General features: G+C 40.0%; 1 protein-coding gene across 6 annotated transcripts in view; it reads right to left on the reverse strand.

The window, feature by feature from the left end:
- Positions 1–14,025, reverse strand: part of UBR2 (ubiquitin protein ligase E3 component n-recognin 2) — a 55,422-nt gene that overhangs the window by 37,624 nt on the left and 3,773 nt on the right. For all 6 annotated transcript variants that reach the window (XM_061348314.1, XM_061348316.1, XM_061348315.1 and 3 more), the window contains exons 2-8: positions 12,622–12,881; positions 9,864–9,942; positions 8,249–8,362; positions 6,286–6,413; positions 5,184–5,322; positions 3,602–3,664; positions 2,379–2,499 (exon numbers count right to left, since the gene is read on the reverse strand). In XM_061348314.1, coding sequence (XP_061204298.1) covers positions 2,379–2,499; positions 3,602–3,664; positions 5,184–5,322; positions 6,286–6,413; positions 8,249–8,362; positions 9,864–9,942; positions 12,622–12,881 — 904 coding nt within the window. The remainder of the gene's footprint in view (positions 1–2,378; positions 2,500–3,601; positions 3,665–5,183; positions 5,323–6,285; positions 6,414–8,248; positions 8,363–9,863; positions 9,943–12,621; positions 12,882–14,025) is intronic.

The raw sequence follows: 14,025 nt of genomic DNA on the forward strand, positions 1-14,025 counted from the left end.
GTTTTTAGTTTACACTTACTAGCTACTATTATTTTAAAGCTCTTTTCTTCTAGTGGAAAGCAGTAATAATTGTTATTATATGACCATGTAAATAATTATATGCTTGCAAGGAAGCCTGCCTCTGCAACAGAGCTCAACACAGACATGTTCAGAGCAGTGTTCAACCTCACTTTGTGCTGCAGGTGATACGTATTCACTGACACAGCTCCAGGACTTACATGCATTAGCCCTTATTTCTGCTCTCTGTTGAGCCACCTCAGCTTCTCCCAGGCTGACAGCGGCTTAGTGTCGTGTGTACCATACAATGTGCACTTCTAGACAGTCTGTAAACCCCTACAGCAGTTTGGGGGTTATTTCTGCCTTGCAGAGTTCAATTCCAACTACTGTTACAAAGGGTAATAAATCAATGTAAACTACTTTATTGTTCAACAGATACTTATTGCTGAAGAACTGACACCTGCTAGAAAGAATGTGGTAGTCAAGCTCGTGACAAAGGTCCATAGTAAGGTTTCTCACTTTATTCAGTCAAGAGTCTGATACTCATTTCACAACAATCATTAACCTAAACTTGTGGCACAGCAGAGGACACGTCCACCTGCCAATGCCATTTGGTCAAGCAGTGTAAATCTGTCACCCTACCTTGCAGATCACAGAATCCCAGCAGCATCAGTGCTGGAAGGGCCCTCTGGAGATAATCCAGTCCAATCCCTGCCAAGGCAGGGCCACCCAGAGCAGGGCACACAGGAACGTGTCCAGGTGGGTTTGGGATGGCTCCGGAGAGGAAGACTCCACAACCGCCCCAGGCAGCCTGTGCCAGGGCTCTGCCACCCTCACGTAAAGAAGCTCTTCCTTGTGTTGAGGTGACTCTTGTGGTTCAGTTTATGGCCACTGCTCCTCATCCTGTCGCTGGGCACCACTGGAAGGAGTCTGGCACCATCCTACTGGCACCTCCTTTGAGATACTGATCTGCATTGATGAGATCTCCTCTTGGGCACTGTTCTCTGCACTAACCAGGCCCAGCTCCTGAAATCTCTGCTCATAAGAGAGATGCTCCAGATCCCTGAGCATCCTTGCGGCCTCCTCTGGACCCTCTCCGGTAGCTCCTTGTCTGTCTTGTACTTAGGAGCCCAGAACTGTACACAGATGTGACCTCACCAGAGTCAGCAGAGTAGGACAATCACCTCCCTAAACCAGTGGCCTCCTCCTGATATACCTTATGATACTACTGGCCATCCTGGCTACAAGTGCACACCAAACAGTAACCAAATCTAGATGTTTGGGGGAGTTAGTTAAAAAGTTAAGGGAAACCAACTTTTGTAAGAGTGCATTTCACACAACCATGCTCCAGAGCACGCTGCAAATCTGCATCACAAGGTGTGAGGCAGTTCAAGTAGCTGAGCACATAGGTCACAGACAAAACATATGCATATTGCTTACCATCAAACCTTAGTTTTGCCCTTCTAAATCATAAAGGACACTACATTTAATGAATTGAACTCTGCAGAATTTCAGAAACACCATATACACAAACCAAAGCATATATTCAATGCTTTCATCTGTACTTTGATACTCCATTAACATATTCAACTTACTTTTTTACAGCTGTAATTTAGTGCTGAAAATTAGTGACTTTGACATGTGGCACAAATGACATGGCAGAAATCTAGGCTTAAAGAATATGAGAAAGACAGCACCTGCCTACACATTACACTAAAAGGAAAAATTACCTTAGAAATTAAATATCTTTATGTCACTCCTTGCTGGCAAATAGGTGAACAAGCTGCAACCATAACTCTTCATAAGTTTGATTTAAGTATCTTTAAAAATAAACTTACACCAACATAAACCACTTATCTTTCAAAAAGATGACATGATACAGAGATCCTATGCCTGGAATCCTGGCTAGTTTTTCAATTATCAGTCTAATAAAACATATAATCTCTGAAGAAACCTATGTAGAGCATATACGTGGTATTACAGCTGAGCATGCTTTCCTGATACTTCTTGTTAACATTTACAGGTATATTACTTCTGAATAGTTCTGGTTTATCTAATTAGGTTATTTTCAGCTTACTGCATCCATTTCAAAAGAACTAGGGACTGAAAAAAATAGCTCATTGGCATGCAACATTTGGCAGTGATTCTCAGTTCCTGCTCAACAGCAGCCAAACATAAAACAGTACCCGAGAAGACAAAGACTGGTAGCACTTTCATATGGAAGTTAGAACTCAGACCAGCACTCCAGCAAGAGAAAACAGAATGAAGTCTGACAAGTTATTAATAGCTTTGCCTTATACATTACACATCTGAAAGAAGTAGATAAAACTGCTTTAGGAATTCAGCTTTAACTTATCTCAAGCAAGTTCAAGTTTGCTCACCTGAATATCCAATAACACTGCCAAGCCACGTTAGGAGCTTGAGACCAAAGCTCTGATGGGCAACAATAGATGAATGCATAACTTGTACTTTCAATGGCTTTGTCTGACGACTGGTATTTCTCTTAAAAAGAAAAGGAGAAAGGATGTAATGCATATTTAAGTGAGGACTAGCATACATTTCTGCACAGAAACACAGCACTCCTGTGATTGATTTCAATATTTTAATATCAATACATATTCTAACTACTAACACCTACATAGGGAAGCAACAAAATCGAGAAAGTCCAAACTTTGTTTAACCTACTAATATTTCAAAGACCTTATTTTATGCAATATCAACATATTTAGGCCAATCTACTTTCCACTCTTGGCCTCTTATCAACGTACACACTGCTCTGGTGCGTTTTACTGATAGCAGGCCCACACAACCTAACACAGCCATGCACATTTGTTCCTCCCATGACATGCAAGTCACACACCAAGGAAAGAAACTGATTGCTCACAGGCTATTTTCAAAAATACAAATTAAACACACAGAGTTAAAGCAAGAAAAAGCATTTCCCCTTGTCAGAAACGTTAATAGTTAGACATTACACATAAAAGCTCTTTGTTCTTTGCATAGGTGGCAAGTTAAAAACATTGCACAACTTTATCTTTACAGATATGTTTATGTTGTCAAAATAAGTTTAAGGCCAGTAACTACCTGCAGTACTTGTTTTCCAGCAGTTGTAGTATACATACAGCATTTCTACTTCATGTGATTAAGTACTGCACTGCAGCAGCTCAAGAAAAATTAAGTGGAAAATATTCTTCCCATGTTCTTACATAGAAGAACTTTGTAACATACAGATATTACACATACATACACATACACAAAATGAAAGGGTATTTATAGTTTCACACTGAGATACAATCAGTAGCAATTTCCATTAACTGCGAAAAGCCACAAATAACTTAACGCTACAGGAGTAAAACTAGAGGAGTTTAACTTCACTGATCCGAACTGACATGCAGTTCTGAAAGATGACATTGGAAGTTCCTGGTCACACTCTGTTTACTGATGGGAAAAGTTGTCTAGGAACTTCTTTTTGGAAAATGATTTTGGTTGCAAGGTAGACCAGAGTAGACAAATAAATAAAACCAGAGCCTCAGCCTATATTATGATACCTCTACTATGCATATTGAGGCAAAGATGAGGCAAACAAGCAAACAATTTTACTTACCACTATGACTGATTTTGCTTGATCGCAGTACTGAAAGTCTCCATACCGAACAGACCTACGTCCCTTGAAATGTGTAAAGAAGTAACATTACCACTAGGTTCTGAACAAGAAGTTCAAGGGCTGTTTTACAACAGTAACAGCTTCAGACACACCTTAACCACTCTTTCTTTCACTTTCTCTGTGTACTAACATGTAACCATCACACATTTCAAATACCGAAAACTTATCCTTAGTACTAATGCACCACTCATTAGTTTGGGCAGAATTTAAAGGTGTTTCAGACATTTCAAAGCCTTTAAAAAGCAGATACTAAAGCTAACTGGTCTTCTAAACATACAAATAAAGCACTTGATTTATTTCCAAACTGGAAGGCTTCCTATCTTTCTATACTGTTAACACATACATTAAAATAGCTGACTGGATTTATAATGCATTACAGACAGAATAGCTTACTGAGATTTTAGATCTGGTCTGATGCCAAATCACTGTTTCAGGCATAACCTTCTCATTTCTTTTAGATACATACACACATGCACAAGTATATAAGGATTCATATTTAGGATGAGGGCAGAGATCACCAAAAGGGAAAAACCTCTCAAGTGCATCCTACAATCCACAGCATGTGCTCAAGTCAGCACATCCTCAGAGATCAATAGCAAATCTTTTGGTCACCGATAGCACAGAGTAGTGACAATATAAAACCAAAGTCTAGTTCAGTGTTAAGTAATATATTTCCTTTCCCACTGACATCCTTGAGGTACTTTAACAACCCAAAATGGCAATTCTCCTAGCCGTTTTGGAAGAGCCTTCCTCCCCACAGCAGCCCCCCAGAAAGGCACAAGCAAACAAAACGATATAAAAACCAATATAAAAAGGCCACTCATTTTCACAGCAGCTGCTTAGAGGCCTATGGCACAAATAACAAGATGCAGTTGTACCCAGAAATCGTCCCTTTCTTGGAAAAAGGCACACAAGCCACAATGCAAACACAGCTGACACCAACACAGTAGTTAAAATTATATTCAGCATGTAGTGATTCTGAACTCATTGTTCTTTCTAACCGCTCCATGAAATGTATTATCTCTTCCTGCCCTTCTCATCTGACAACGATGAAACAGAAAATGAAATGAAAACCAAAACAAACACAAATATTTCCATGAGCCCTGGAGCAAAAGCAGTCAATTAAGGATTTTATCCCTCACAGTTGACTGGTGTTACTCTGAGAAGCATTTCCAACACTCAGGAGCACACACAGGGGCTCTTTCAATGTCAGCTCCCTGGTGTACAGTAACGAATGAGCTAAATCTGCTACCTGTCCTTTACACAGCAGCAAGATACACCCTGCTATCTACCCTCCCAGTGCTTACTGGGATACGGTTACACTCAGTAACACTGAGATATACTCAGTATTAGCTCTGGTTCGGATTAGCCAACGAGTTACTAAGGTATTTCAGGGTGACCTGACACCCAGGGCTCAGACACATTAACCACATTTTGGGAAAACAAACTACAGTAAATGTAGTCGGATCAAATCAACATTAGGGTAAGTGTAATCACGAGTTCTAGCAATACATTTACTTACATCTCTATCTACTGTTGTTGCAAAACCAATAGCTTCCTTCTGCGTGCAGTTGACAGCCTTCTGAAGAGTATAAATAACTTGTTCATAGGTATGGACTTCATCATTAAACAGCATGCAGTAGTAAGTGTCACTCTTCTCACTTCAAAGCAAGGATTGAATTCATATAATTCAAAGTAATGTAATTTTAAACACAAAACTTCTAGGTTAACCAAGTTTTTTAACATGCAGACAACCCAGGCCTGAGCTTCCTTTGCTATACTGGAACATATCTCAGTCTGACCACCCCTAACTTCTACAGCAATGTGCATCTTTCCTGCAGAATTAAGTCCCAAAAGAGTGAAATCTTAAGACAACACTTAGGTCTGAGTATTATTTGTCAACATTTGTTGATTATGACTTGACAGTTTCCTACCAAGAAGAACACTCTGCACAGTGCAGCTGTGCTCAGTGCATTCCCCGTAGCTTCTGAGAAACATCACCCATCATGGCATTACTCTACCACACCCGGTTCCCCCATATGGCATAAAGGTACTATTAGACAACAAAACCTTGGCAGGCTCTTAAAAAGCTCAAACTCCACAATACTCAAAGCCACAACTCACTAAGCTTACACAGATTCAGTGCAATCTTTTGATTCCCATCCTTTAGCCACACAGCATTCTTACTCACACAACACAAAGATACTAACAAATGAGTCCATGATAACTGTGATGCTACAATCCACTTAAACAGTCTGAATGCTTCAAAATTTGTAAGTGGATCACCAAAAGTACAAAATCCTTTTTCCACCAGAATTTCAGTAACTTGGATCATTAAAAATTAACCTGCCACTTCTTTTCCAGTGTTGTATTTTGCTAGTACCTCCTTTTCAGTGTTAAGAAAACAAAGGTATCACAAATATATTGTTTCATCATCAGTATGGAGAAAAATGTGCTGTATCATCACACAAAAAAATATGAGAAAACAAATCTATTACAATTCTTTGCAAAATATTCCTGACAATTTAGGAAAGGCAGAAAAAGTATTTAAAAATCTAAATCTGCATCTGCTGTTGTTAGTGTCTGCAAACCTTTAAGAGGCAGAAGACAAGGACTATACTTACATCATTTCTAGGCCCGGCAATTCGTTTTCCTTTTCCCACGTTAATATATCTACTGCATATTTAAATGTGATGGCAAAAATATTATAAGCTCTTGCTACCATATCTTCTGGTAAGTGCACAAGAGGGTCCTGGAAAATAAATAAAAAGAGCAATTGGGAACTTAAATGAAATTCAGAACAGAAATTGTCACATTTGCACCTCTCTGTCAAAGATGGTGTGAGCGTCTTTAACGACTTGCTCTAAATGACTTCACATTTGAAAGGAACAGAGTCAAGAATCATCCAGTTTCCTTCTTCCAGTTCTTCACTGACAGCCGCCAAAGCAGTAACCCAAGGTTCAATACCTAAATGTTAACTGGTCTCTAATCACTCGAATTTCCACTCCTTCTCCATTTTCACTGTCTTTGTTCCCACCTTCTAAGATAGTTCTGAAGATCTTCTAACCTCAGCTGTATGAAAATCTGCTTTTTCCACAATGTCTTCAAAATAGAATTTGAAATCACTGTTTATTTTGTCCCGCTTACCAATATTAGTAAACTGCAGAATACAGCCATATATATTATATATGTATATTATATATGTACATATTGCCTTGTTTTATATACATGCGGTGAGAGGCAAGAAGTCTTATCTATCCAAGTTTCTACAACATCAGCACACTGGGATCATGACAGATGCTGCACATCTCTAACATGCTGGGGTATACGAATAATAGAATGCCTAAATATATCTATGCATTTCATAATAATAGAATGGTTTGGGTTCGAATAATGAGCTCCCCATGTCCCAGTCTCATTTACAATGAGCTGTTCCCCCTCTGTATGTGGACTATGCACCCACTTGTCTTTGTTCTGCACTCTTCAGTGTGCTCTCCATTTGACATCAGCAGCAGCCACTACAAACTCATCCTCCTCTCCCTGCCAGAGCAGAATTGCTGCTGCTGCAGGTGGGGGAACTGAAGTGAGGAGGGGAAGGGAGAAGAGCACTGCCTCAGTCTGCAAAGCCTACTTCTTTGAAGCAGCAAATAAGAACCACTGCAAACTCTGAATCGGGCAGAGTATAGGTATCACTGCATTTCCTTCCAATCCATTTCAAGGGATTTGTGTGTGAAGAGAGAACATTTAGAAGTCTCCCCTGAAAGGATTATTCTTCTACTAGTTCAAATGTTTGATGTTCAGAGGAACCAGTCCCTGTTCTACAAAGCTAGAAAGGGAACACTGCATGCCCTGCAGGTCACCTGGCATATACTGGGTCACTGACTCAATTCCTCATTTGATATTTTGAGGTATGTGTAACTGCTAGCCAATTAAAATGTTTCACAGTAGCCCAATTCCTGGTTTATGATTACCTAGTAACTAATTCTGTGTTTCACCACAGCTTCTGTTGTATAAAAATGGTCACAACAATCTTTCCAGAACTTAAGTCTGCATTATCTCCAAGAGGCCCTTGACAGTCAGCAGTTCACCTGTACTAGTACTGTTGTCTATTTACCTTCTCTAGCACCAAACAAGCTTTTACAGACCTCTATCTTATATCTCCATTATGGCTTTCCTTTAAAAGCAAGTTGCTTTGATTTTAAAAACCTGTGCACTTTGCTTTGGTGAGAATCAGAACACATATAGCACAGACAGCTGAACTTGGCTTCTTCATGCACATGATCACAAGGCAGACACCCTTCACCTTCCAGAATAGGACAGAAGAACAAAGGAACAGAACTAAAGCTGCAGAGGCAACCAAGAGCATACAAAATGAAGCCTTTAAGTACAAAATGCAACTCTAAATAAGTCTTTAAGTTAGCCAATAGTTTTGTCTAACACAGTGAGGTTCAAATACTACTACTGAATTTCCTCCCACCTCTCATGCATGGTATACAAGACTGAAAATAACTTCATATGAATGATTTATATTTACACATATATACACACAGCTGATGTTTTGAAACACAATGCCTCAACTGTTATTACCTCTTCTTCTGCAGTCTCTGAAGTGTTAGTTTCATGCTTTTGACAGTAAGGACCTTCTTTCCAAGCTTCTGTATCACCACAGTCACAGAAACCTCCTCCACCTGATGTCGTCATCTACAGTTATTTTAAAACAAAGCAGTTCATGTGAATATGGATACACACACACGCACATTAAGACATGAGTAGTCATAGCTAAACTACAAAAGCATGACGAAGCTTTAGCCAGTACCCTATTAAAGTAGCACAGTGAAAATATGTCTGCTTCTATGGTGGCTAAAAGCTCTTCATCAGTTTGCTTATGCCAAAAGAAAAGAAAACCCCACAAAAATCAAACAAAATCACCCAAACTTCCAACCCCTCCATCCTGCCCACCTGAGGGCTGCAGGGTTCCCCTGGATGCCAGGGGGTTTGATTCTATGACTTGCAATGCCACCTGCACTATTCCAGATTATCAGGTTTAATCTGAACAAAGCTGAATTGTTTCATATAGCACTATTACACAGCAAGCAAAAGAGTTGACAGACAAAACTTACACTGTTCACATAAGTCTCAGCAAGCATAGAAAAACTATCTGAAAACTAATGATATATTGACACTGTTTTAGTACCATGTATTTTAAAGCTAAGACCACCTCAAATTAACAAGTGTAATAATACTTGTTGAACCACAACTATTAACTGATTTATAGAAGAACTCTGCTTGCACCTATTTTTGGCATACAGGTACATTCTGTATATACAGGTACACCCTACAGATGGGCATTGGAAAGGACATTTGCTTGCACTTTTGGATGTCACCTAGACTTGCTAATTAACTACACCTGCAAACTGAAAACCAACATCCAAGAAGCATGCAAACTGGGCTGGGTTTCTTGTTTGGGGTTTTGGGTTTTGTTTTTGTTTTGGGGTTTTGTTTGGTGTTTGGGGTGTTGTTTCTTCCTAAATCCTAAAGCTCGGTGTAAGTATGCAGTGATCAGACTGACAGTAACAGCACTGCAGTATTGTCAGAAACTGATGTGCAGAAAGGCTGCACTGAGAGTTTTCACTCATCTTCTTAATTTAAAAACACACCAAGGCCTTCCTGGGTATTCTTTGCAGGGTTATTTTTAACTCATCTCTACTACTAATAGCAGAATATGACTAAAATAAACAGCATCTACAGTTTTAATTTTCTATTTTATGTTCAAAAGCAAACAAAAACGCTGCTATTGTACAGATTTTGGTAATAATTCAGAAGTTTAAAAAACCTAGTTTCTGGTTAAAGAGGTTTCTTATTTAAAGTTTTTCAATTCCTTTAAAGATAGTCAAATATCACGGTGAAATAAAGTAAAAAAGCAACTCTAATGCTGTATCCAATTCACATGTTAAAGTTAACACACATTTGTAAGCTTAACTGGTGTGCATAAAATGTAACTGCTCAATACTTTCAAGTGTTAACTTTCAGAAATTACACTTGGATCAAAACACTCAACTTCTTGAGAGATTATTGCAGACAGAATTCCAAACTTGGTGTCCATCCAACACCTTGGAATCCCACATTCTTAAACTTTAACCAAGGAGTTTCATACACATGCAAAATTAATGACTACAACACGTATTCCAGCAGTATTACTAACCCTGTATCGGTGCTCTCTGTGAATACTTCCAAGAAAGCACTCCATGCATAGCACACAAGTTGGGTCAACTGCACAATCCCTGAAAACACCAAGAAATGAACAACAATAAAAAAGCAGTGTTAAACAAATGGGTTTGCCTTTAATCACACTTTCTACAACAGGTAACTTTCAAATATCACCAATGAACCACCCAACTAAAGTACAGATTATCCTGAAAGGGGGAAGGAAAGGAGGGAGAAACAAATGAAGAATAAAATCACCTGTTCTCATAAAAGAAGAGGCTTTACAATATTGTCTGAGCAGCATGTATATTTGGGCAGTATAGCCATTGACTTCAACAGATGAGACCAGTAAATAAATGAATTCCAGAACACAGTATAAACCCAAGCAAGCTCTCTCAAGTACAGAGTACAAGCACTACTGACCTCCAGCAACTGGAGAAGACACTTTTTGCACTGAACACTGGAAAGAAACATAGCACACAAGAGATTACAACAAGCCTCTGCCTCTAAGTTTAGGCCTACAAGCTCACTGAAGAGGTCCAAGAATGCAATTTCCTGAACCAGGAGATCACAGACCATAATAAGGTCCTGTTTACAAGCATTGCCATATTAGACAGAAGAAATATTTCAAGCAAAAGGGGGTAAATGAATGAGAGAATTACACATGATATTTAGTCTCCCTGAGGAACACTGAAAATACATGAACGTGTGTAACACAACTGACTTAAAGCACCTCAAGATTAGGGAGTCAGGTCTTGCAATGTAAAAATAACTACCAAAGAATTGAAGACTTATGATGGCTACTATTAGAACAAGAATTCAGAAAAGCAATTTATTTTGTTTAAAAGAAAACACCAGGGGTCCTATGAAATGTTACTATCAAGAGTTCTCTTCATTTCATTTCACCAAATAAATTCAAGCAGGTTAATCACTGAAAGATAACCAGGCAACCAGGACTTACTCTGCATAAAGTACCATTTTCACATTTGTTTTCTTGAGAGGAGCCACTGAAGGTGAAAATGTGAAAGTACAATGATATGAAGCTCTTCTGACTTAAGATTAATTTGTGTTTCATAGTAATTCTTCTTAAATTAGAAAAAATAAACTTATTGCACCAATATACCTACAAGACTGTGTAAATGAGTTCTACAATACTGGGTATTGATTCTTCAGAGCTCTAAACCTGTGGCAGTACAAATTCAGTACCATTTGCCAAGGAAGCTCACACTTAAAAGCAGACCTGCAAGCTTCCCAACCAGACAGAAAAGCCACTGCTGTTACTGGGTCTCATGGACTCAGAAAACCATTTTGTTTCTGTATCCCACAAAAGTTTAAGCTCTCACTCTTCATTACCAGCTACAAATCAAAGAAAACTGTTGATGCACAACAGGAAACATGAACAGTCTTAAATCTATGTTCTCTACTTAATCCAAAGAAGATGAAACTCTACCTTGATAAGAGAAACAGCAAAAATATTTTGTAATGACTTTTGACCATGACTTGAGCAGAAGACTGGATAAGATGGCCTACAGAGACGTCCTTTCTAACCTGAACGACATTATGATTATATTGCTGTAGTTAAATCTTTTTTCTACTCAAAGACCCTGAGTATGAATAGTACCTTCACTCATTCTCTAAATTCTACACCAATGGCTTGCACTATTCTGTTTTCAATATACCTGACAGTATTCCCAAGGATATCATTTCTGTATTGAATTGTTCGTCTTGAAAAAGCAGGTGGTTAAAAGAAATTAACAGAACTCCCACAGTTTTCACTAGTACATATGAAGAAAATTTATTCACTAACTTCTAGGCTGCAATTTGACTTCAATGAAAACACTAGTTCTGGTTTTCAGTTCTTTGGGACCAGATTTCATTAAAAGGCACTAAAGCAGCTCTGGAAATTCTTTTTATAGCCTCCCGAAGGTCGTCATCCTCCCTACCCTATTCTACTTGAAGAGGCACCTTACCAAGTAAAGTATCTTAAGCCCACCCTGAAACAGAACTTCAGAGAGTAAGGCCAATAAGGTAACATGTTTCTAGAAGAGGAGGCTACCAATAGATTGGTTGAACAGGTCATGGAAAATGGTCAAAAATACAGGATCAACTCTGACAGCCGTTACTAAACACCTCAATAACATGCACACAAGCCTGCCCACTTACTTCTAATTAATGTGCTTAAATCACACTTACCATTTACCCCAACCACTTTCTTAATGTTATCCTAGAATCCCAGACTGGTTTGTGTTGGAAGGGACCTTAAGATCATAAAATTCCAACCCCATGCCATGGGCAGGGACACCTTCCACTAGAGCAGGTTGCTCCAAGCCCCTGTGTCCAGCCTGGCCTTGAGCGCTGCCAGGGGTGGGGCAGCCACAGCTTCTCTGGGCACCCTGTGCCAGCGCCTCAGCACCCTCACAGGGAAGAGCTTCTGCCTTAGATCTAACCTGAACTTGCCCTGTTTCAGTCTGAACCCATCACCCCTTGTCCTATCACTACAGTCCCTGATGAAGAGCCTTACATTTCTTTTGTACAGAAAACACTGAACATTTTGCTAAGTCATATTTTTCCATTTACAGATCCATAGTGCATTCATTCTCCCCTGGTTCCAGCTGTTATGAAACACTGCAAGGTTACTTCAAACTACATTTGGGATATGAACTTTTCATGAGGACAGTGTATTCTTATTGAAAAACATTCCCCGAAATGATAAATACTCCAAATTCTAAACGCTTCACAATGCTCAACTGAACTACCTGCAAGAATACGTAGGCTCTCCCACTTTAAAAACACGGCCACAGAGATGGGAAGGTTTGTTCGCTTGCTCAAGCTTTGGAAAACCAAATGCAGGATCTTCACCACAGAGGTACCATTCCATTGGTCCCAGCAGAACGTGTTGTGCCAGCATGTCTTCCTTTTGTGGGGCAGGGTTAGGCCCCCTGCAGTAGATTTTTGGTACATAGTAGGCCAGATGCTGGTATACTTCTTTCTGAAGGTCATTTGCTTGCAGCCATTTCTTTCAAATGAAAAGGAATAAGAACACAGATTGCTCATTAATAAAAATACCAATCACAGTTCTAGCATCAAGATAACTTTCTAATTTCTAAATCAAACAATCTAAACTGGAAATGCAAAGCTAAAAAGGCACGCTTCCTTCTAAGTGGAAATCTAGATGATCAGAAAGACATTAAGAAAGCAATCATTAGTGTCCCTGCCTGCACATTTTATCCTTTTGACACAAAATTCTTCGCAAAACCACAAGATTTAAGAGACCAAATTGTTACAAATTTTCCCCTGGGATGCATGACCAGGAAAAAGTCCAAGATTAGCAGTGACTGTTAGGATAAGGCCCAGACTATGCTGGTTGCATTTCTCTGAGTGCAGACTGATGCTGCCAGCTGGGGACACAGGAGGAACAGAAGCCTGGATTTGGCAAGGAACAGGCAAAGACAGAAAGTACAAGGAGAATGGCAAACACAGCATTAGGTAACGGTCCCCCTCATTGAATTTCAACACATCACCTATGAAAATTAAAGGCACGTGGTTTCTCCTACCACCAAAATAACTGAATTACTATTTCAAGTGTGATGTTAGACCCATGAATTCCTGGACTGGGTTTGTGTGGCCCCAAGTTTTGGTAGTGGGTGGGCTGCAGAGATGGCTTCCCCTATGTCCAACAGAGCCAGTGCAGCCCACTCCAAGACAGACCCACCGCAGGCCGAGGCTGAGCCTGTCAATGATGGTGGTAGTGCCTTTGGGATAACAGATTAAAGAAGGGAGAGTGAGAAAAAACACTTGAGCAATTGTGAAACAGCTCTGCAGACACCAGGGTCCACGAAGGAGGGGAAGAGGTGCTCCAGAGCAGAGTCCCCTGCAGCCTGTGGTGCAGCCTATGGGAGGCAGCTGTGCCCCACAACCCATGGAGGTTAATGGGGGAGCAGATTTCCACCTGCAGCCCATACAGGACCCTATGCCAGAGCAGAAAGATGCCCAAAGGAAGCTGTAATCCCATGGGAAGCCCACACTGGAGCAGGCTCCTGGCAGGACCTGTAGCCTGTGGACAGAGGAGCCCACACTGGAGCAGGTTTGCTGCTGAATCTGTGATCCCAAAGAGGACCCCACTGGAGCAGCCTGTTTCTGAAGGATGCACCTGTAGAAGG

The sequence above is a fragment of the Neopsephotus bourkii genome, unplaced genomic scaffold (assembly GCF_033783945.1).
Source record: "Neopsephotus bourkii isolate Nb327-2 ecotype Australia unplaced genomic scaffold, CSIRO-AGI_Nbou_v1 NB_354, whole genome shotgun sequence".
Taxonomy (NCBI): Eukaryota; Metazoa; Chordata; class Aves; order Psittaciformes; family Psittacidae; genus Neopsephotus; species Neopsephotus bourkii.